Source organism: Sinohyriopsis cumingii, unplaced genomic scaffold (assembly GCF_028554795.1).
Source record: "Sinohyriopsis cumingii isolate HCF-2022 unplaced genomic scaffold, ASM2855479v2 utg000913l, whole genome shotgun sequence".
NCBI lineage: Eukaryota > Metazoa > Mollusca > Bivalvia > Unionida > Unionidae > Sinohyriopsis > Sinohyriopsis cumingii.
This window is the reverse complement of record NW_028315943.1, coordinates 1,742,007-1,765,885: the sequence shown is the minus strand read 5'-3', so window position 1 is coordinate 1,765,885 and position 23,879 is coordinate 1,742,007. Positions and strand designations below refer to the sequence as shown.

At 36.7% G+C, this 23,879-nt stretch overlaps 1 protein-coding gene across 1 annotated transcript in view; it reads left to right on the top strand.

Moving 5' to 3' along the window:
* LOC149773031 (glutamine-dependent NAD(+) synthetase-like) overlaps positions 1-23,879 on the top strand; it is a 78,331-nt gene that overhangs the window by 2,934 nt on the left and 51,518 nt on the right. The window contains exons 3-7 of the mRNA XM_089946941.1: positions 6,358-6,474; positions 8,645-8,698; positions 10,313-10,454; positions 13,223-13,311; positions 17,554-17,671. Of these exons, the coding sequence (XP_089803067.1) occupies positions 6,358-6,474; positions 8,645-8,698; positions 10,313-10,454; positions 13,223-13,311; positions 17,554-17,671 (520 nt within the window). The remainder of the gene's footprint in view (positions 1-6,357; positions 6,475-8,644; positions 8,699-10,312; positions 10,455-13,222; positions 13,312-17,553; positions 17,672-23,879) is intronic.

Here is a 23,879-nt window from a genome sequence, read left to right as displayed (position 1 = left end):
GCAATATTATTTTACGGTATATATGATTATTGTTCCACCTTTGCATTATTTGCATCTGTACAGTTACCCCATACCATACGATACCTCACAAGAAGGTACATGCTCCATTCTGCTTAAAAAAGGATACACACACACCTCATTTTAAATATAACAAGTGCCTACCTTTGACTTAGATATAACCAATAAAGGAATTCAATGAGAAAAGCACAATTTACACACATGCAGGAATTAACATTACCTTGCAGCTGCCATATCAACTTGGCCCTTTGCAGTTTTTCTCAATACACACATATATTTCAGTGAGAAAATGACATCAGTACACACTGTTCAGTTACAAGAGACTGAGTAAGGTTTCTTTTTTTTCTCCTTTGAATACGTTCCCCAATCACATTACATTATGAACATTAGCCTATTACTTTGCAAATCCAGTCCTACTAAAAGACGAAAATCATCTTTTTCTGCTTACATCATATAGACAAAGGACAGTAACTCTTCACCATTATCTCCCCATGCCACCACTATGTTGCTAGTTTTTAGCTTCACTGTTCTACTGACAACATAATACATTTCACCTCTGACAATCCCCACCATTTTAGTGTTCAAACTGGACCATCCAACTTTCATTTGGGATTTGTTTTGTGGGACAATTATTCTTCTGCCGGTTGTATACATTAGTTTTACAGTTTCTGCCAAATATGAGTAACTTTGTCACCTTTATGGATTTCGTCTATTTTAGACCATGTTACACCACACTATTGCTGACCTCATGTCATTACGAGCTAGTGTGCTTGCTCTGTTGGAAATGGAGTTGGTATTAGCGAGTTAACAACATGCTGCATTGCTAATTTATGCTTTGTTTTCTCTATTGTCATTTCGGGAAATGTCAACTAAATGCATGAAATGAAAAGTTCAAAGCAGTTGTCAGTAAGTCATAAAAGGTAAGGAAAGATGGAATTAGTCAAGGAAGATATCCAAAGACTTCTTAAAGTTTGTTACTTGCAATTCTAAATCAGTGTTTCCCACCAATTTTAGGTTGCCCAGTGGGCATAAGTTCCCCCATATATCCAAGCATGGCCTTTGGGCCTGTAAGTCAGGATGTATGGGGTTTGTACCAGATTGGATACAGCCTTGCCATGACTGGCCATCCAGATATCACCATCCATCCAGCATGGGGGACCTTTTTTGAAAATGGTCCAATCATCTATAATTTGTGGGATCTTAGTGATATATCTGTCCATTTAGCCATACTGTCAGTGACATTACCTTAATATGACAGAGATTTCAGTGAGATACCTGTCCATCGAGCCAGGTCCTTGAATTAGCCAGTACCAGTGATAGCCATCCAGCGGTCCTGGAATGGGGCTTTTTTTATTAGATTGTGCAGCCAACTAGGATTTATGGGAATTTTTGTGACAGATCCATCCATTTAGATGTACTGTTGGTGACATACCCCTACTATGACAGATTTCTGTCCATCCAGTCATGCCCTTGGAGTGGCTGGTACTGGTGATATCTGGACTGTCTTCTATACTGCCAGCATCCAGGCACACCTGCCAGCTGTTCCAGCAGTGCCTGACTTCCATATGTTCACCACATATTCACATGGGAGAGTTAGTGACATTTTCATAGGGGATGGCATTGAGTCTTTGATGTCACCAGGTATGCCTTTTCCAGATCTGCAAGCAGAACTAGATCAGTGACTGTGATGAAGCTCCTACAGATTAGCCATACTCGGATCCGACAATGGAATGGAGCGAATTTAGCTTCAAGGCTGTAATCAAGGACATTTATAGGGTGTTAGCAACTTCAGATGCCCTCAACCTCCTACTGCTTCACAAGACTGTACAGTTAAAGCATCAGTAGATTTTGACCAGGAGGAAGAGATGCCATCCTTTAGGCTCCTTTCCCAATTGGCTAAAAATGAATGACCTACTGTCAGGTAGAATTGTGGACTAAGCAGATTCTAAGGCTTCCATTTCATGAATCCAGGTACCAGTGATGTTTGCAGTTCAATGTCTTCTGTACGTGCCTCCTGGCCCTTGATAAAAAGAACCAAAATTATTTTAGAAGCAGGTCACATGTTCGCTCCACAGTTTTTAAAGTGGACAAGAATATGTACATACAGTTAGTTAGGAATGTAATCACTAAATCTTCCAGATTAGATTTAAAGGCCATAGTGTTGACTGCTTCGGCCAACTTTGACCTGATACGATGTGATGCATGTCTGCAGTCTAAGTTGCTCAGGCCACCTTATACCCTGGCTCTGTGGATGACCTGATATGATGTAATGCATGTCTGCAGTTGAAGTTGCTCAGACCACATTATACCCTGGCTCTATAGATGACCCTGTTTGGGTCAGTTTAGTCTTTCGAGGAAAAATTTAAAAGTTTGGAGGCAGACAGATCAGGAACTGCCTCTCCAACTCGCTGCTCAACCCAGACAAGCATTTTTAAACAATCAACCCCCACCACTGTGGAGGGATGAGAAGCAGACTAGGTACAAGGGATCTTTTCACTTAGATATGCACTAGAGATCCCAGTCCAATTCAAGGAGACAACAGTCTTACCAAGCTAGGAGGCAACCATACAGAGGTGGCAAGAAACCAAGTTTCTCTGTCTTCAAGCCTCCTAACTCTAGACATTGACCTACCCTCCCCACCACCCACAGACAGCCTACCTGAGTGTGGCCACTTCTTTCAATTTCATGCTCACTGGATCTCCCTATTCCCTCAAACCAAGTAGGTGATCCAGTTCATTTTAGAGGGACTTTGTATTTCATTTACCCAACCCTCTCCCCTTTCCTCTCATCTTTTCATGGACATACCATCAGATCAAGAGGAGTCCTTTCTACAACAGGAGATATGGTCACTCATTGGAAAACAGACGATGAAGATTGTACAAAAACCCACAGTCTCTGGGGTTTTATTTAAAGCTGTTTCTTATTCGGAAGGTGAGCAGCAAGTTGAGGAAGTTCATTTACCTATTTCACCTCAATCGATTCATTTCACCACCAAAATTCAGGATGGAGCTGGCAAGATCAATCTGTCATTCCATCCAATGGGATGAGTATGTCATCAGTCTTGATCTGGCTGATGCATATTTTCAGATCCCTATCCACCCCACTTCACAGAACTTCTCTAGTTTACTTACCGTGACACTGTTCATCAGTTCAAAGTCTTTGGCCTTAAAATCAGCCCTTGTGTTTTACCAAGGTTATTGATTTTGTTACCACCCAATTCTGATCTACTTCATCTACAATGACAGCAATCTTCTCTCACTTTAGTTCACCTAAGCTTCTAGTGTCCTCAGTCCATCCCATCTTTTTGTCCATCTGAGTACAGAGTTTATCACCAACCTGAATCCTTATGTTCACTAATCAAGATTGTTGAACTCGTTGGGTCCTTTTCGAATGGGGCTTGGATTTCAGTGAGTGAGTTGTTGCAACTTCTCAGATTATTCAATACAGCAGTGGACTTGATCCCTCTTGGGCATCTTTTTATGCGCCCTTTCGAAATAACGTTACTAGAACAATGGCATGCTTTTTCAGGTCTCCTTGGTCAAGCAGTCATGATCATGCCCATGATACAGTCATTCCTGCATCAGTTGTGCAGCCGAGGTTGGAATGAATGGCATGTACTGATGCCAGTATGTACTGTTGAGGTGTCTGCCTGGGTTGGAAGGAACGGCATGTACTGATGCCAGTATGTACTGTTGAGGTGCCTGCCTGGGTTGGAAGGAACTGCATGTACTGATGCCAGTATGTACTGTTGAGGTGCCTGACTGGGTTGGAAGGAACGGCATGTACTGATGCCAGTATGTACTGTTGAGGTGCCTGCCTGGGTTGGAAGGAACGGCATGTACTGATGCCAGTATGTACTGTTGAGGTGCCTGCCTGTTGCCAGACTTCATTACCATTAACAGCACATGGAAACCAGAAGTGGCCTTTACACATGAACCTTTTAGAAATGAAGGCTGTCATCAATGCCTTTCTGGAATGATTGACTCTTGGGCAAAAGGGTCCTCGTTATGTCTGACAACTTTATAGTGGTGTCCTACCACCTGAAATGGCACCAAATCACCCGACGTATGTATTCTGATTTGGCATTTTCTATGTTGGTGCAACTATCTCCATATCAAGGTACAAATGAGGTAAAGTCCCAGATGGCTCAATTTCTTGGCTAACACTATCCAGGAAAGGCCAAGTTCTTCAAAAGGAATGGTCTCTCCATCATTTGGTCTTTACTTTGATTGGTGCATTTTAGGGGCATTTGATGATTGATCTTTTGTGATAAGTGGAATGACAAGTTGCCCACCTTTGTCTCTCCAGTTCCAGTCCCAGAAGCTTGGGCTGTGGATGATATGTCAGTTAGTTGGGAGGGATTGTGGGCATATGCCTACCCTCCTACAGTCTTGGTACCAAAAATAATCCAGAAGTTACAGTGTCAGCAAAAAACTATATCTAGTGATAGATCTGCCCAGGAACATTCTGGCCAACCTGAATCTTTTCAAGCCACCATGGGTGTTCCATTCCCGTCATGAACATCATCTTCTTCACTCTTGGATCTTGTCTGGACATTCTTGCAAGACAAACAATTTAAATCTTTGATTGTGGAAAGAATCTTGAGAGCAGGAAGACCCTCCATTCTGAAAGCTTATGAGTGATAGTGGCATGTTTTCACGGACTGGTGCCATATCAATAACATCTCCCTCTGAGTGTCTCATTCCCTCACTTGGCCAACTTTTTTCTCTGGCTCATTGTGGAGAAACATTGGGCACCAATTCCTATCAAAAGCTACTGCTCCATGAAGCTGGACACATTCTGGCATCATGGTAGATGTGTTATTGGGCATGATAAAAATCTGTCTGATATTTTAGCCAATTTTTCTTTCAATAAACCAAAATCCTTCACTGTTCCAAATTATAATCTTGTCTTGAGTTTAAGCATGGCTCAGTTTGAGCCTTTGTCCCAGAGTTTGCTAAAGCTACTATCATACAAAACATGTTTCCTGATAGCCTTAGATTCAGCAGGCAGGGTGAACAAGCTACATGCTCTTTCTGTTGAACCAAACTATTTTTGGTTCAGATCAGATGATTTTGTGGTCCTTTTGGCACAATCAGGTTTCAAAGTCAAAAAAGAGGTTACTGTCGGGGTTATACATTCAGCATACTCTGAGGTCTTACAAGATCCAAATTGTCTCAGGAAGATTACCACTCATGGGATTAGAGCGATCTTTGCAAGCCTTATGCCTGAACGTAACATTTCAATCTGAGTTTAGTAAAAGCTGTTGGCTGGCATGCAGAGTCAACCTTCTTGAGTTGTTATACCAAAGATTTAATCTTGCAGAGTTAAACCTGAATCAGGTTGGTCTGGTGGTGGCAGCCCAGATGACCACCAGACCAATTCATACAATCAACACAGCTTATCATCTTTGCTGGTTTTGCCAGTGATATATTTTAGGTAAGATTTCAAAAATTATCTTCCTACCTATCTGTAGTGGTCACAGATCAAGTGACCCTAGGCTGTGTTGTTTATGTAATTAGGAGACTGGGTTATCATTTGCATGAGGAATCCAGCCATCATTCTTTTGAAGGATATCTGAGGTAGAGGTTGGATGCTCAGCATTTCCACCTCCTATTACTTATTCTCCTAACTTAAGGGAATGTATTTTAAGGAAAAAGCAAATTTTATAGTAAATTATTTTTTCTCTGAGAATACTGTACTTAAAAACCCTCCCAACCACCCTGACATATGAGCATCCTCGTTAATATATCACTCATCTAAATAACGAGCAACGCCTGGTGGTGGCAATGGGAGATAATGGGTAGAGTAGGGTAGAGCACATGTGTTTGAGAACTGTCAAATACATGTATGTAAAAATACTTTAGCTGTTGAGATTTTAAAAAGGCACCTTTCTCACTTATTGTCATGTGCCAGATGCATCTATTTGGCAGATTATGATAATAACATGTTTTTAAATCATTTTAGTGTACTGATCATTGTTTAGTGAACACTTAAATGGAAGAAAATGAATAAACTTAAGTTTTGTACATTTCAGGAATTTAGCGTATCCCACCATAGATTATGCAGTCATACATGGTGGCATTTTCAATTGTTAAATAGAGTGTATTTATTCCTGCAGGCTGTTTATGTAAATCATGCATCAATGACATGTGATGCACATTACTCCAAAGAGACTTCAGTGTCTGTCAGTTTTAAACTTCTTACACTTTTGTTGCCAACTGATAGAAATCCTTCCTCAGAAATGCTTGGTGATTGAATATAGCATTTTCTACTATAGTCAATGTATTTGCTATGTGGTATACTCCACATACATTATTTTTATGTTTTTCACAACAGTGGCTATGGATGCTCTGACCATTTCATGGAAAGTGACACATATCTGCATTCCTGGCAGAGTTTGGCTCAGTTACTGTACTCTCCTGTTTGTCAAGACATCCTTTGTGATGTTGGCATGTAAGTATTTTTCATGTTTTCTTTCTGCCAAGACAGTGTATGTGTTATTGAACTGTGAATATTATCCCTTACCCAACTTTTTAATCAAAAGATTTTTAATAGGAGAGTTTGTTGTTTTACTTTTGTAAGCAACTCACATATGACATTCATGTATCATCTCCATGTCAATCATGTATCATCTCCAATCACAAATGACATTCATGTATCATCTCCATGTCAATCATGTATCATCTCCAATCACAAATGACATTCATGTATCATCTCCATGTCAATCATGTATCATCTCCAATCACATATGACATTCATGTATCATCTCCATGTCAATCATGTATCATCTCCAATCACATATGACATTCATGTATCATCTCCATGTCATTCATATATCGCCTGCTTGGTCAGATGTCATGGTAGTATTTTCTCTATATATCCAACATCATGATATATCATATTGGTATAAAAGTATTACTTTACAACATGTGCTGGCAGTTTGATTCCAGTTCAGATATTGAATACAGGCAAAAAACAACTGGTAATGTCAACCATTATTATTTGTTCATATAAAATTGTATATTGGAGTCCCCTTGTTGTCACAATACATAGTGTGTATACCATTATTAAAGTATGATTAATTATCAGTCCATTTTTTCAACAGTCCTAATTTTTGGATTTCATAACTTTATTATCAGTAATTAAGACAGGGATTTTAGCTTGCCTAGCCAAAATCAGCATTTGTCATGCATCTTGTGCAGCTCTGCATCTGTCATGTATCACATGTGACTTGTCATCTGTCATGTTTCATGTGTGACTCAGCATATGTCATGTATCATGTGTAACTCGGCATATGTCTTGTGTCATATTTGACTCAGCATCTGTCATGTATCATGTTCGACTCAGCATCTGTCATGTATAATGATTGACTCAGCATCTGTCATGTATCCTGTGTGGCTCAGCAGCTTTCATGTTTCATCTGTTGTGTCAAGCATTTGTTTCAACTTCTTAAAGACCACAAAACTAATTTCAACCAAATGTAGCAGAGAGCATCCAGGCATAATGACTTTTCCAAGTACAAATGATGCCAAACTGCTATAAACTATGAACACCACTATTAAATTTTTGTTTTAAAAAACCTTCTAAAGAACCACTGGATGGAAAATTGAAAGAAAACATCCTGGCATAGACACTTTTCGAATATATGTGAATATTGTTGGTTTTGTATGAAATGTGGCTGCCATTACTAACAATATAGGAAGCATTAAATGACTTCTAAAAAGCACACCTCAACAGGATTTGATTAAAATTTTACAGAAAAAATACTGGCATGGATGTCATTGAAATTTGGTCACATGTCAGTCTGCTTTTAAATAAGGCCTTCTTTCATCAAAAAATAAAACTTTTCAAGACTTCTCAGAAACCATGGTGCAGAATTTGACTCAATTTGACAGTTTTGTGGCATGAACACTTTGTAATTTTTTTACTAATGATTCCAAAGCTCTCTAAAAAGATTTTCTATTGTTTACCTCAGTTGCTAACAATGGAAAACTCTTTAAGCAACTTCTTCACGCATAGTGAAAAACAGAATTTGACTATCAAACAGACAGCATACTGGCATGAATAACTTTAATGTTGTATACATTATGCCAGTCTGCTTTCATATACAGCAGCGGTTATAAGAAACTTTTCAGAAACTTCTGAATATAATGACTGAGTTTGACAAAAAGTACCTTGGTAAAAAGGCCTTTGAAGCTTGTATGAATGATACTGAACTGTATTTAGCGAGACAGTTAATTTCCAGAAGTTTCATATGTATTTAAAGAAACATTTTTTTCATTCATTTGTAAACACACACACATGCACACACACATTCTTGTAAAACCTTCAAAACAGGGACATATGATTTTTACCATCAAAATGGGGACATTTTTATTTTAACAAATTATGGGCAATAAAGATCTATTTTACTATGTATTGATGTATACATGTTTGTAATTGATTTTTTGTTAATTTCCATGAAACGCTGTTATCAGAATCTTTACCATCAGAATGGGGACACATACATATACACAGTGTTAGAAATTATACAATCAAATAGGGGACATTCATTATGTATTTTATTACCCCAGAAATTAGTATTTACAAAATCTTGACTTGATTTCTTTGTTTACCTTCCTAGGCCTGTGATGCACAAGAACATTCCTTACAATTGCAGAGTGATATTCTTAAACAGGTAATAAACAATTATGCTCACTTTTGACCAGATCTGTCATTGCATAATGTGCCAGCAGATCGTTGCCTGTGTGGTTCTATTGATTAGTACTAACAAACTACAAAGACCCAGATCTGCCAGTGCAATGGCGCATCCAGGTTTGTGTAATTTATAGTTCAATCTGACCCAGAGCAATTACATATTGCACATTATTTATCTGTGCATGGTGTACTTATAATTGTTGACCAAAAGTTGCCATGAATTGTGCACCTAGAGATCAGTGTTTAGATGATTTGCTGCAATCATAATTAAAATGAATAACATAAATCATAATCTTATGGCACATTGTGTGACATCATTTCCTCATCTATGCTTTTGGCATTGGGTTCAATTTATACATGTATAAATGCGGCATCATTTCCAGGTCTAGCAGTTAGGTTCACTTTATACATGCATAAATATGGCATATGAGGGAAATATGGATTCATTATAGGGGAAAAAAGATTCTATTTCAATATAAGAACTTTTTTCTGAATATTTTATTTACATTTAATTCTGCATATGTAACTTAATAAAATTTTAACTTGCCAAGTATGATTTTGAATTTGTCCTTGACATCCAGACAAGGCGATGCTTCAGACTAAGCATTGGAAACTTAGGTACCAAATCATATAAAACAAATTTGGGAGGGCAACATATCTACAGTAAAGGTTATTGGGTCAGCATTTCACAGGAAATGGTCATGAATTTACAATTGGCATCACGGACAAAAATGCCTACCTTTGAACAAAATATGGATATATTTGCAGGTAATAGTTTGAAGCTATTTTAAGATCTCCCAGTTCTGGCGTACACCCATAATTAGGTTACATTTCCTCTTGTGCTCATTATGCATGCAATTTAAAAATTGCATATTCATTCATACATGTTAGGGTAAATTGTTATGAGTTTTAATAAATAATGGATGTTTCTTCAGCACTTAAATTAATAGATAATGAGCATGGTCATATTGTCTTTAAATTGGTAGTTTTTAGCTACCACAATATCCATGAAATACTGGTAACTTAGGACCATTCAATATAATCAGATGCAGTTTGGTATGTACATTGTCACAATGACCCAGACGTGCCTTTACTGGTTTTTATTTTATCAAGTCCATGTTTGATAGGGTTATGTCCCTTGGCATATAACTTGATATTGTCACATGGGGTGTTGATTTTAACCATCATAGTTCAAGAACCATTCAGTATATTCTGAAGTTCTTTGGTTAGAAGATTGTCTCATAGACCTAGATGTGATATGGGTTTTGTTTCATCAAGTCCATTTTGGACAGAGTTATGGGCCTTATCAGTCAAATTTATATCATCATATGAGTAGTTGCTTGTGACTATTAAAAGTATTCTGCTGCAATTTTGAATCAAGATTTGTGGGTTTTGTTTTATTACATACCTATTTAATTTTACCTGCTTGATCTGGCCTGCGATACTTCTGTTCAATCCATATTTTCATATCGGACACCTAGACTCGAAATGCTTAGATGCCTTCTTTGCGGTCTGCACTTAGATAATTTTAGATGCAGTGAAGGAAATTTTTATAAATCCCTGTTGTCTTTCAAGCTATATTTCCATTTTGCAGAAAAATTCTCCTCATTCGCCCAAAGATGGTGCTGTGTAATGATGGGAACTATAGAGAAACTCGATTCTTTACAGCGTGGGCCAAACCGAAGCAGATTGAAGATCATTTTCTACCTCGCATGATCCAAGATATTACTGGACAGGTATATGCAATGTAATTATCTCAGTCAAAAAAACAAGGTTCCTACACTCCTAGGAAATTGGAAAAATTCCATCAAAGACTTGGTTTGTTCATGACCATGAAGATCCCTTTAATTTTGCAAATATTGATAAAAGTCTGAAAAATGGAGAATTTTAAGTTGCCATTTTGATCAAGGAAGGAATATCCGAGTTGCAATTTAACAATCTTGAATACTGCTCTGGTGGCTTAGTGGTTAGAGCATCTGCCTTGGATGCGGAAGGTCACGGTTTCAAACCTCAACTGAATCATGCCAAAGTTTACAAAAGTGGTACTAACACCTGCCTCACCTGGCACTCAACATTAAGAGGTTAGTGTTAGGACTGGATGGCCTAGTGTCAGGATAACATGACTGGGTGTGATATCATGCTATATGTCTGCGGCATGATGCCCCTGTGCTAGACATCACTATAAACTGCCACACTGCAGACATCATAGCGATATGACTGAAATGTTTTAAAGCTACTTTAAAAAAAGAAAAATCCAAATCCAAACAATCTTGAGTTAAATGTATTGAGTTCTTATCAGATGTTTGGAAATTGCAGAACATTTCAGTCATTGATGCATGAATTGTTTGGGTGCTTGCCATGATATATTTGTATTGCCAATACAAGTGCTCAAGTGATTGAATTGAACAAGTGGACTGGTTATCCCATAGTCAGTTTCATATTTGTATCTTATGTAGTAGGCATAAGACCAGTCTGGCATCTTATTGTGCCACCATGTTGTCTGATCTGTGAACTTTATACGTTTAGGAGAAAAATAATATAGCTTATCTTCTCCAGTACCTGTATTGATATGTAAGTTAATGAAAATGTATGGTCATAAATCTTTGCTTATTATTGCATAGTTTCTCACTTTGAACACAGTGTTAAGTTGTAACCTTTGACACAACTCCCAACCCCAGCTCACCTATGTAATGACTGTAACCTTCAGACCTTGGTAAATACATAGAAATCCAGCAGCTCATGGGGCAATTTTCATTGTAGAATACTAATGTATATGATTTTAAGGGATTTTGATCAAATTAAAGAACTCCCCTTTTCTTCCAAACCTGCCCCCCCCCCAAACTTTTCTTTATTCCACCATATGCATTTAATTAATGTTTACATTTTTATTCTCCAAATTTAAATAAGTTGCATGCAAATATATATGAATTTATGTTTTATATTTGTTCTAGTGATACATCTTTTGGTTTAATACATGGTTATATTTTCTGGAAGAGTCTCAAAATAGAAACATCTTTGGATTCATAAAATGTATATTTGTTTAGCCAAACAAAAGTAAAAATATTTTTGATTCCATTTAGTTAGGGTCTTAAGTGAACCTCGAAAAACTCTGTTTCATATCGTAAAAACCCTTGAAATTTTTGTTTCAAAATATTGTGGGAACCCTGAACAAAAGCATAAGAATGTTTTAGGTTTTTTTCATTGAGCCCCTTGAATTCCAAGAATCTATATAGGAATCATACTTTTTTCTGGTTTTATTATTCTATAAATCCTGAGGGGGTTGCTGAAGCATCAGCCCAAAGTGATATGGCAAATATTGATACCAGAAAAAACGTGTATGATTGCTTATTTTAAATAACAACACAAAAGAGTCCTTGTCAATCCAGAATGTTGTTTTTACTTAATCCTTATCTGGAGCTGTGTGCATTTGAAAAAATCAGCTTATGTTAAAATGATGACACACCCCTCTTGCATGATAGTCAGCTTCTGATATCCATTGAGAAACATCCACTTGAGTGAATTGTTCGATAGAATATCTGACATTACTGAGAAATAAATCATCTACCATATACTTGTCATGTAAAGAGGTGAAATTTTGCAGATTCTGAACTGTGTTTTGATTGATATGCAAATGAAAATACACACTGGTTGCTGTGGATCAGTTTAGCTGCAAAATCCACTTTGCATGAATCATTATTTCTATCACACTGAACTAATACAATGTATTAGAGCAAGAGAGCATGTCTTATTTCTCTACTTGGAAAATTTCTTTATTTCTTTCTTTCCTTCAAATGGGGAGCCCAACAGGACTGCATATTTTCAGTCAGTACACACATGTTGCACATGCAAGTCATTTTTATGAGGCTGCCGCCCATGTAAAGCATAAGTATAATAATGTACCAGACCATCAATAGTATGAAACCCAGTATTGATGCATGCATAGAGCCATGTTGATACACCTCATCCATCAATGCTGCATATGCATTTTTATAGAAAAATATATAATGGAATAGGTATTATAAACAGCATGTGTGCACACTTGCACAAACATTCCTGCAAATATATTCATAGCATCATGTGCGTATTATGTTGCAGCATCATATAAATGTTTCCTTTCTTTGTAGATACAGAGTGAAATACATGTTGATTCTTTGATGCGTAGACTCATGCAATGGAACTTGTTTTTCTGTTTATAAAAATCCCTTCATCAGTAGTGAAGGATATCCGAGTTTTTGGGGTGGGGCGTTAAAGATAAAATTTTCATTTTTTTTTGAAAATTATTATATGTTCTTTTCCTTTAGCTCATTATGTCTTAATTATTGCATGCACAGTCAACAAACTTTATAAAAGATGTTTAGAACCAGTAATCACATCCAGCAAAAGTAGGTCACATTTATCTATATTTATGCTTCTTCGACTGATTTAAGTTTTTGGATTATGAAACCATAAAAAAGGCATGATACAGCTTATTGCAGAATTCTTACGTCCTTTCTACCTACTTCAGGTGACAGTTCCCATAGGAGATGCTGTCATTTCCACTGTTGACACATGCATTGGAAGTGAGATCTGCGAGGAACTCTGGTCTCCAGACAGGTAAGTTGTCTACACTCTACATTTTAATAGCATAGAGATCATTTGAAAAGTATAGAAAAATATATAGAGATCTTGTGATTTTGCCTCACCCGAGGCAGCATGTCAGATAGAAGGAAATTTCCACTAAATGGTTAGAATTATGCCATGCCTGATGTCTGACATAAAATTCTGATCATATGGGTGTTAATTTTCCATCCAACACCAATGTAGTATGAAGAATTGTTTTTCTCACATTCCTGAACATAAATGGGGGTCAAGGTAAAAATGGTATATTGCAAATACTGGTGCAACCTTAGAACAGTAAAATGCCCATCAAATATTTACTCACTGCAAAGTAGATTGTCAAAGTTTACACGAAAATGATCACTCTTAACTTTAAATAACATTTGGTGGTCAAGACTGTCAGATAATGACAATGGACAACTTTCAAATTACATACTGATAGTTCATGCAATGATGCAAATATGAACATGCCAAAAAATAATGTCCACTCTTAATCCTAAGACAATACAAGATGGACAATAATAATGATGATGATAATTCTAGTGTATATTGGCAAGTGTTAGGATGGGCAAGTCATTATTGCTTACATGGGCAAGTGTTGGGTCAGGCAAGTTGTGTATATTGTGTATATTGACATGAGTTATTATTGATTGTTTTTCTGTCATAATTTTATATTATGAAAAAATAAACTGTGGATGAAATGTGTGACCTATATCATTTCCCTTTTTAGTAGATAAAAAGGTCTGTACATGGATGGTAGTTGTAATGGATTTAGAGACAGACTTTATGATAGCATCTTTTAGTTTCTTGAGGCTCTAAGTGAAACAAAATGTACCCTAGTTTACTTACAGTGGCAAAATTGTACACCTCAAATGACTGATTTTATTTTTCTCATAATAGCTGCACAATAAAGGACCATATACCTTTGTTATGTAAGATATGCCTTTTCAGCTTTACCTTCCAGTTCCTGAACAGACTAACATTTTTGACCCCAAATTAAAAGAGAGCTCTCTGCAAATGAGGCACATTAATCAGCAGAATTACTTTTAGTTATGTGACCCACTTCAAACAGTGGGTGTAATTTCAGTTGTAAAATGTATATGCCTTCAAGTAGCTTAAGACAGTAGGTATAATTTCAGTTTGGTAAATTTATATGCCTTCACAGTAGCTTCAAACTGTAGGTATAATTTCAGTTTGGTAAATTTATATGCCTTCACAGTAGCTTCACACTGTAGGTATAATTTCAGTTTGGTAAATTTAGATGCCTTCACAGTAGTTTCAAACAGATGGTGTAATTTCAGTTGGTAAATTTAGATGCCTTCACAGTAGGTTCAAACAGTGGGTGTAATTTTACTTGGTAAATTTAGTTGCCTTCACAGGTAGAGTTGTAACCTGATCGTTTTTTAGCATTATTATTTTGCTTCAGGGTATCAACTTACCAAGTTGTCTGATATCTTCATGCACATTAAATGATCATAATGCATTAGGTGTACTTCCACTACCTCATAAATCCAGCCCTCCCAAGCTAAAAGGGATGTTTACAGCATCTTTGGATTGTTGTAGCAACCTAAGTAGTTAAAGGTCATCTACTTGCCAAGGTGCAAGTCAGACTAAAGTGGTCTGATCTATTAGAGAGTAGTGGGAGCCAAACCTCGTCAGTCATCAGTTACTACTTCCACTCATTCCTGTTCAGCATTCTGTTATCAAATACCCACAAATTGTAATGTTTTTTTTTGCCTTTTTGGAAGTTGGGTCATAGCTGAGAGTTTTCTCATCATATATATACCCACAGGTGGGTCAGGAATTTATAGTAATCCTTGGGGATGACTGGAACATGATCTAGTTAGTACAACCTGCAGGTTTTGATGGATTACTATCAAACTTGGTAAATATTATGGTCATCAACTGATATGATATCATGAAATTACTTTGCTACGATAATTTTTGTTAGAGTTATTGCCCTTTTTGTCTTTGTAGCCCTATGCATTGCATGACACAGTCTCATTTGCACCAGTTGTGTAGTAGTTTTTCATGGATCGCCAGGAAACTTGGTAAATGTTATGGTCATCACTTGAAGATGCACATACCTACTCATTATGCTTACAATTTTTGTAAGATTTTATGCCCTTTTTGACTGGCAGCTGAATGCTGTATATGACATAATCTTGTATATTGCCACTTATCTTGTAGGTTTCAATAGATCACCATGGAATTTGGGTAATGATCATCATCTGAAGATGTGCATTTTTACAATTCACTAAGGTTTTGCAATTTTTGTTAGAGTTATTGCCCTTTTCTGAGATTGATGGAAGTACATGTACTGCATGACAAAATCTTGTAACAAAGCATGTCTCAAAGTTTTCCATGGATCTTAGTAATCATCATTTGAGGATACACATTTGAAAAAATCTTTGTGCTCTTGAGATATTTGAAAGAGTTGTTGTTCATTTTGACTTGCAGTATATATTACAGAATTTTATGGATGCTGACACCAGGCCAACCAGTCCTAACATTCTAACACTAACCTCTTACTGCTGAGTGCCAAGTGAGGCAGCTGTTTGTACCATTTGTATAAGTCTTTGGTATTACTTGGCTGGGATTTGAACCCCAATCTCCAGCAGCCAAGGCAGATACTCGAACAAATTAGGTTACTGGAGTGGTCTGAGATTCGTCTTAGTGCTGAACATATTTTGTAACCTTTGTCATGTACATGATCATGTAATAAGATCATTTCTGTGGAACATATCTTTATTCATAGTGGTCACTTCAGAGTAAGTTCAGCAGTATTCTTGACTGAATTCACCTGTGTATGAGTGGAAGAGGTGACGGAAGATAGATGAGAGTTGGTGCTAGTCCCATTGTCCATGTCCCTGGAGACCACTGTATTCAGACTTGCAATTTATCCAGCTGATCAGAATGTAGCATTTTTGCTGTTAAAAAAAGCAATGAATGTTTTCTAGCTGGATTTGTGAATTAATAGATTTACTTCTAACATGTTATGATCACATAAGCATTATTGAAGAACTTTTTAAGCAAAAAAAAATTGGTTTCAAGCATTTTTTGATTTGATAGAACTGGTATTGTAGCCTTTTCTTCAGTATAAAAGGGGTGCTGTACAGATATTATGAATTTCATGAAAATGACAGCTGTAAGGTGATATTGCTTGCATTTGCAAAATGCACGACAGAAAGAATGTTGTCATACCTCTATTTTACTTTTATGTATTGTGGCTGAAATTTCTTTGGATATTTTACTTCAGGATATTATACACGATTAAATCATACAGCTTACCAAATTGACTGCTTCCATGTGCTCAAAAATTCAGCCTGAAGTAAGTTAAAGTATACTATCTTTAGCTGTTGAAAGTGTTATCAGCTCCTTTTTGAACAATTTATCTTAGAAGTCCAGGAAGTGAGAATGACCAAGTGGAGTGAGCAGTTTTGTGAGATGTTCTCATGTTTAATAAGGCCATGCTGTATACTCTATAACCCATATTACACCCATTAATCTTACAACAAACTAAAAGGAATTAAAGGTTCTTTGAACAGTACCTAAGATGTACAAGGTCTTTCTTAAACAGCCAGTATAACCAGTGAGGAAACGGGGGGAAATTCTTTTTCATTAAAATTCTAACCCATATGCAAAATAAAAAAACTGTAGAGCACCGCCATAGTAAAGGATCCTATATTTTTTGTTTGTTTAGATGAAATTATAAAACTAGTCAGATGCCTAGAAAGCATTCTGATGCTATTGAACTTGTAAATTCAGCTTTAATCATCTCTGATATGAGTGCAGAATGAAAGATTCAAAATATTTTGTTACAAAACAAACCCTTGTTGTTTTTTTTTAACTTCAGAAAATGTTCTACATTACAATTTTATTATTTATTTATTTAGAAGGGTCAAGGGTAAAATTTCTGTCCTATCTGAGAGCATTATATGATATCACATGCATGTCATATGAGAAACATGAAATGGTACCAGGAATCGTATCAACGAATTATTTTCATTAATCAATTTTTTATATCTAGAAGTATTATATCTGCCTGTTAGACTGTTTATTGTTTCTGTTATTATAGATTGAATAATTCTTGAACTAATTTGGCTACCCTCTTGAAAAAATTATTATTATTATTATTATTATTATTAAATGTATTATTATTATTATTATTATTATTATTATTATTATTATTATTATTAAATGTATTATTATTATTATTATTATTATTATTATTATTAGTCATAACATTGATCTGAGTCTGGATGGGGTGGAGATTATCTGTAATGGTTCAGGCAGTCATCATCAGCTGCAGAAGGGCAATGTAAGGGTGGATCTGATCAAGGCTGCAACAGCTAGGGTAGGTCAGGAGTACAGATTGTCACAGGCTCATTTATAATTCTTTTGTATATCATTTCCAGTTTTCTTTTTTTATCCACGTTTTTAAGTGAGGGGATGTTGTGATATCTCCATCCATCTGTCGGTCTGTAACCACTATTTCTTCTTCAGAAACATTACCCAGTCATAATACCTTAGGATTACTACAGCTCTTGTTTATTATAACATGGTATTTTTTGGTCCATAACCTTTGACCATGTTGTGTACTGAACCATGTTCTGCTGAGAACAGTGATATTTATAGAACCAGAGTATATTGAGAATAGCATAAAATAATGAACAGTGGTATAGCAGTCACTATAAAAATTTCATAAATAATGGAAATAAAATATAAGACCAAGTTTCACCATGTTTTCTTTCTAGCCATATTGTTATACATTGGTATGATTTTGGTCATGTAATACAGTAAAACCTGTTATAAGTGATCGCCCCTTCTACCAACAAAAGAAATGGTCTCTCAAGACAGGTGGTCTCTCATAACAAGTTTGTACAAAAAGACCTGTTTCCAAGGTCCAGTTTCAGAACAATTTATAGAAAAATAACCACAATTACTGTTCATATATTCTGTTCTTTATTATTAGTTCTTGCTAAAATATTGTATGCATTCATCTGAAAATAAAATTATATAGCAGTAAAGATATACTTCTTTCATAAAGCATGAAATCTTCTCTGATTTACTCCTTTTCCTTTATAACACCCAAAATATGTTTTACGAATGCTTAAACTGCTATTTTGCGAGTGGTCTGCTTTTATTCACTTTCAGTTTCAATAATTATTTTCTCCAGCGTTAAAATTTCCTCTCCTCGTTCCAGGCATTGCCCTCTACATCGACAGCAACATACCTGGGCAGCATCTTAAACACATGGTCAGTTCTATCTCCCTTCTGCTAAATCATCCTGGCCTTTTCATGAACTGGGAAGTTCAGACCTCTGTGCATCCCAGAATTTTGTCCATTTGGGCATGGGCTTCTTAACTAACTGGAATCTGGCATGTCCCCTTGTGTTCGCACTCCCAGAATCGTCAAACTCATCTGTTTCCATCAAGACTTGGATTTCATTGGGAGAGCTATTGCAACTTCTTGCCTATTATAAGGCAGTAGACTCAACACCACTTGGCTCTCTCATTATGTAGGCCTTGCCATCACATTGTTGCCATGTTTTACATCCTCTTAATCAAGCAGTCATGATCACACCTGAAATTTGATCATTCCTATGTCAGTGTGGCAATCCAGGCTGGGTGACCATTGGAATCCATCTGAAGACTCTCTGGCAGAAATAACATAAAGTACCTATGCTTGTGCACATGGTGGAAATACTAACTTGTTACTGACCTTCACTACGATTAGCAACACCTGGGGAATGCCCTCTATGCATCAATGTGCCTTCAAATTTCTGTAAAGATCAATCCTGGGGGCAAAACGTTCCTCTTTTGATCCAACAACACGGTGGTGTTGATCTATATCCTCAAACAGAGAGGTACCAAACCACTTGTTCGGTGTTCTGATTTGGCATTTTTCTACGTGGGTGCAACAATCTCCATATCAACATACAATTCAGACACCTTCTGGCTGCATCAGTGGCTTTCACTGAGAATCAATCCAGAAGGGTCATGTCCTTCACACAGGATGTCCCCTCCATCAGTTGGTCATCACTCAGATTCACACACTTAAAGGGCATCCCACTTGATCCATGAGATGCATTGTCCACCATCTGGGAGGGGTTGTGGGCCTTTGCCATCCCTCCTATGGTGCTACAATTATGGGTCAGAATGGCAAGATGACTCCAATAACCCCTCATTGAGGGCACAATCCTTGAATCAATGATATAATTTTCCCAACTATAATACACCCAGGGAGATTCTGACCAACCTGAATGGACCGTCATCTTCTTCTACATGCTCGGCCTTTGCCAGTACAGCCTTGCGAGTCAGACAATTCAAACCTTTATTTGTGGAGAGAATCTCGAGAGTAACCATCTATATTGGCCATCTGCGTGCCTCTATCGCTCAACGGACTGACTTTCTCTGGCTCTGTTCTTGGAGGAGAAACAGTTGGACCCCAGTTGTTACCAAATGCCATGGCCCTATGATACTGGACAAATTCCGGCATCATGGCAGCATGTTTGTTGTGTGGGATAGAGGCCCATCTGATCTTTCAGACAATGTTGGTCTCAATATCCCTTATTTGTCGCCAAAGGGCTCCAAACATGTTTTTTTAACATGGCTAGATTTTAATCTTTTCGAACTTGTAGCCTACTCATTGCTAAAGTCATTATCATACAGACCATGTTTACTGATAGCTTTAGCTTCAGCATACAGGGTAAGAGGGCAGTATCCCCCTTTATGTTCACCGGAATTCTCTTCAGTTCAGATCAGAGGGTTTGCTGGTTCTCAAGGTACCTTTATAATTCATAGCCCAGATCAGAATACTGTCTGTTGGTTCTCAACCAGTGTCCCTGCTTGATTTCTCCCATTGCCAGGTTGAGAACAGCAGCCATGCAAGATTCTTTTTGTGCCCTCAGGGATCAATAATCTCTGACACATTCCGACATCATGGCAGATGTGACATTGGGCATGATTAAAATCTCTCAGATCTGTTAGACAATTTGATTTCCAGCAACCAAAATCCATAACATTATTATCAAAAATGAATTTGTCTTGGGTTCTAATGTGGCATAACTCAAGCAAGTTTGAACCTCTCGTTCATGTTATACTAAAGTTCCTATCATACAAGACATGCATCCTGATAGGTTTAGCTTTCACATGCCCGACCATTACGGATCACTGCCATCTCACCTCTGTCTGCATGGGTTCGAGTCTCGGATTCAGCCAATGTGGGCATGTGAGAAAGCTTGCCAGTAGCTTCTCATGGTTCAGTGGTTCTTTCCGGGGTTTTACCAGGTTCTTCTTCCACCATTAATACTGGCCGCCATGTATAGCCTATTGTGTGCTGAAAAATGGCGTTAAACCCTACAGTAACAACAACACATGCAGGATCAGTGAGCTACATGCCCTTTCAATCAACCCAAACTATCTTCTTTTTGGTTTGGATCATTCAGTAGCCCTTCTTACAGAACCAGGCCTAGTTGCCAAGAATCAGTTTCTGTCCGTAGGTGACCGATGATTCGCCATTTGTCCTCTCTTTCCCATTAACAAGTCTAGAGAGGCAGCCTTGCAAGCATTACTTGAGATGCACAGAAATAAGTCGTGGCATGAGCAACATATCTTCTTACATGCCTTACTATTCAGAAATTTCTAGAAATCTCTATGAGACAGAACACAGGATATCACACTTAATGCTTTTATTCCTGCCTGAAGGGAATCATATGCTTGGTGTACTCTGACATCTCACCAGGTCAGAGTAGCCTTACATCTGCACCCTAAGCACTCATTGAGACACAAAGGGACAAGTTGTAACCTGCACAAATATCACTTCCTTCCTGTCAAGGTAAGAAAGCAAGGCATCATCCCATAAGAGCTTGATTCATTTTTAAAGTGGGTTATATGCTCTGCTTACTCTGAGATCGCTCAAGATCAGAGTCACCTCATGAATGTTAGAGCCATTGAGACAATATTGGATCTGGTATTGTTGGTGGCAGCAGCACAGATTGCCACCAGACCGAACTAGACCAATCAACACAGCCCATTAGCTTCGCTGGATTCACAGTGAAAATTTTGGTATGTGAAAAGATCTCTACATCTCGTCTCAGCCATGTGTGTGTATGTATACTACATACATACACACACACACACACACACACTCTTGTAAAACCTACAAAATAGGGACATATGATTTTTAAGATCCAAGCAGGGATGTTTTTATTTTAACAAATTATTGGCGATAAAGATCTATGTTACAATCCATTTGATATATACAAGTCATTTGTAATTGATTTGTGGTTAATTTACGAGAAACACTGTATCAGATCCTTTACCATCAGAATGGGGACACAGACATATACACAGTGTTAGAAATTATACAGTCAAATAAGGGACATTCTGTAGTTATGTATTTTAATTCTAAATATAAATCGATTAAAAATATATACAGCAAGTAATCTCACCTCATGCACATAGTTCTCGTCCATATTAACAAACTAAATTAGAATTATCAAGTTGAATTTTTATATTATGCTTGTATATATAAATAAAAATGTACGTCCAGGAGTTTAAAAAAGTTGAATTATCAGAGTTGTGTGAAATACAGAGAATTTGTCGCCTTTTCTAAAATGAAATAATGAAAGATCTGCATGGTATGTTAAATGACTTATATTGCCAAGACAACAGTTTAGAATTTAAAATGTCCCATAAAATAACACATTTTTAACTTTGATGTACAAAAATTTGCCACTTTAGTGCAATTCCCTTCATATTTAAGCCAACCCATGATTAGATCTCTTCAGTATAAGACACCAAAAATTTATTTTTTATGATGGTATTGTTTATTTTTAGTGAGCTCAGGTAGCCATATAGTCCCTATTGAAACCTAATTGTGTGGACTGATTGTGTGACTCCATGTGCAGTATTTATGATAGAAACTGGTAAATCGTACATTAGAATGATTGAGAAGGGACTGTCTCGTTAGCTGGAGACTCCTTTTATTCTTACTATGATGGTAAACATGGTGTAGAGTTACAGGCAAAATGAGGCTTAAAATGATGATTTGACTGACTATAGGTAGCATAGGAAATATATTTCCTGGTATTTGGTGGTTGAGTTGTGACTAGTATTTTATGGTAGTTAAGTACCATCACTACATTGCGGAACTTTAATAAGGAGAAACCATGTAGTTGTGATGTAACTGTGTAGTTGTGATATTGGTGGTCATGCATTAATTAGAGGAAAATTATTAGTTTGTTTCATTCATTCGCTAAAGAGACCTCTTTCATTTAACAGTATTAATGTTCTGCCTTTCACTTAGTGGAGAAGTCAGTTGTAAATTTAATGTGGAATGTTTGTTGACATGATTGATTAGAGAAAAATTGAAGAGTGTTATCATCTAGGCTAGAAAGAAATCAAGCTAGCAAGAAAGAAGAAAGACAGACAAAAGTAACAGAGCAGAGCAGAGAGAGAGAAAGAGAAAGAGAGATAATATAAAAAGGTAATGACTAAACAACAAAAGAATGAGAAATATTTGATAATTGAGTCAAACAAAATTTTTCTGATTGCTTTGTTTCACATTATTTATACTTCAGCCCACATGCAAATTTATGATACACCTCTCCCTCAATAACTTGTGCCCTGATAACTCGCAAACCTGCGTGTAACGCAGGTTCAGGTGTGGATCCCATTTTTTAAACCCGAAAATACCCCAAAAATTGACCCCTATTTAATGAACTTGAAGAAAATCGTGATCAAAATTGGTAATGGAAATGTCAATGTATCGCTCATTTTATTGTGGAAAACGGTAAATAGGAACTGGAAATTTTAATCAACATTATGAAATATCAAATTTAAAAATAGGTCATACAATTTTTTACATTTTCTTTCGAAACGACATTCCTAGTATACTGCAGTTAAAGATATGTAAGGAAATTTCGATCAATGAAAATGTCACTAAAGCTGAGTGGAGGCAATACTTTAATAAATAAATACAAATTAAATTTAAAAAATTCAATTGTAATTTGTGTTTTAGTTCTGTCATTTACTTCCTTTACCTCATAGAGCATAGTTACAAAGTGCAGCGTGCTATAAATAGAACACCTGTTACCTATTCGACTCCATACGCATAGGCCTGCCTGTTAACTGTTAAGCAGTCTAGTGTATGTTACATTTAACAGCAATTTTAACCATTTTACATTTTTGGTACACATTTATTATGTGTGGAAAAATTTAAGAGTAAAAGATATAATTAACGTGATAATACAAAGGAGGCAGTTCTTTTATATAAATGTCTACATGGAGCTGCACCAGAGTATCTTCAGGCCTTTTTCAACACAATACCAGTTGAGATAAATGCAACGTGTCCTCTAACTTGTAATTAAATGTAAAATGCGTCAATCTACCATAACAGCTATGTGCGCTAGCATTTCTCTGTGAATCTAATTAAGTGCTGTGTTTTGATAACTGACTTGCAGAAGTATTTGTTGTATTGCTGCACTGAATTAAAAACTGGCCTCCTTTGTATTATCACGTTAATTATATTTTTTGTATTAAAAAAGGGAGATGGAATAA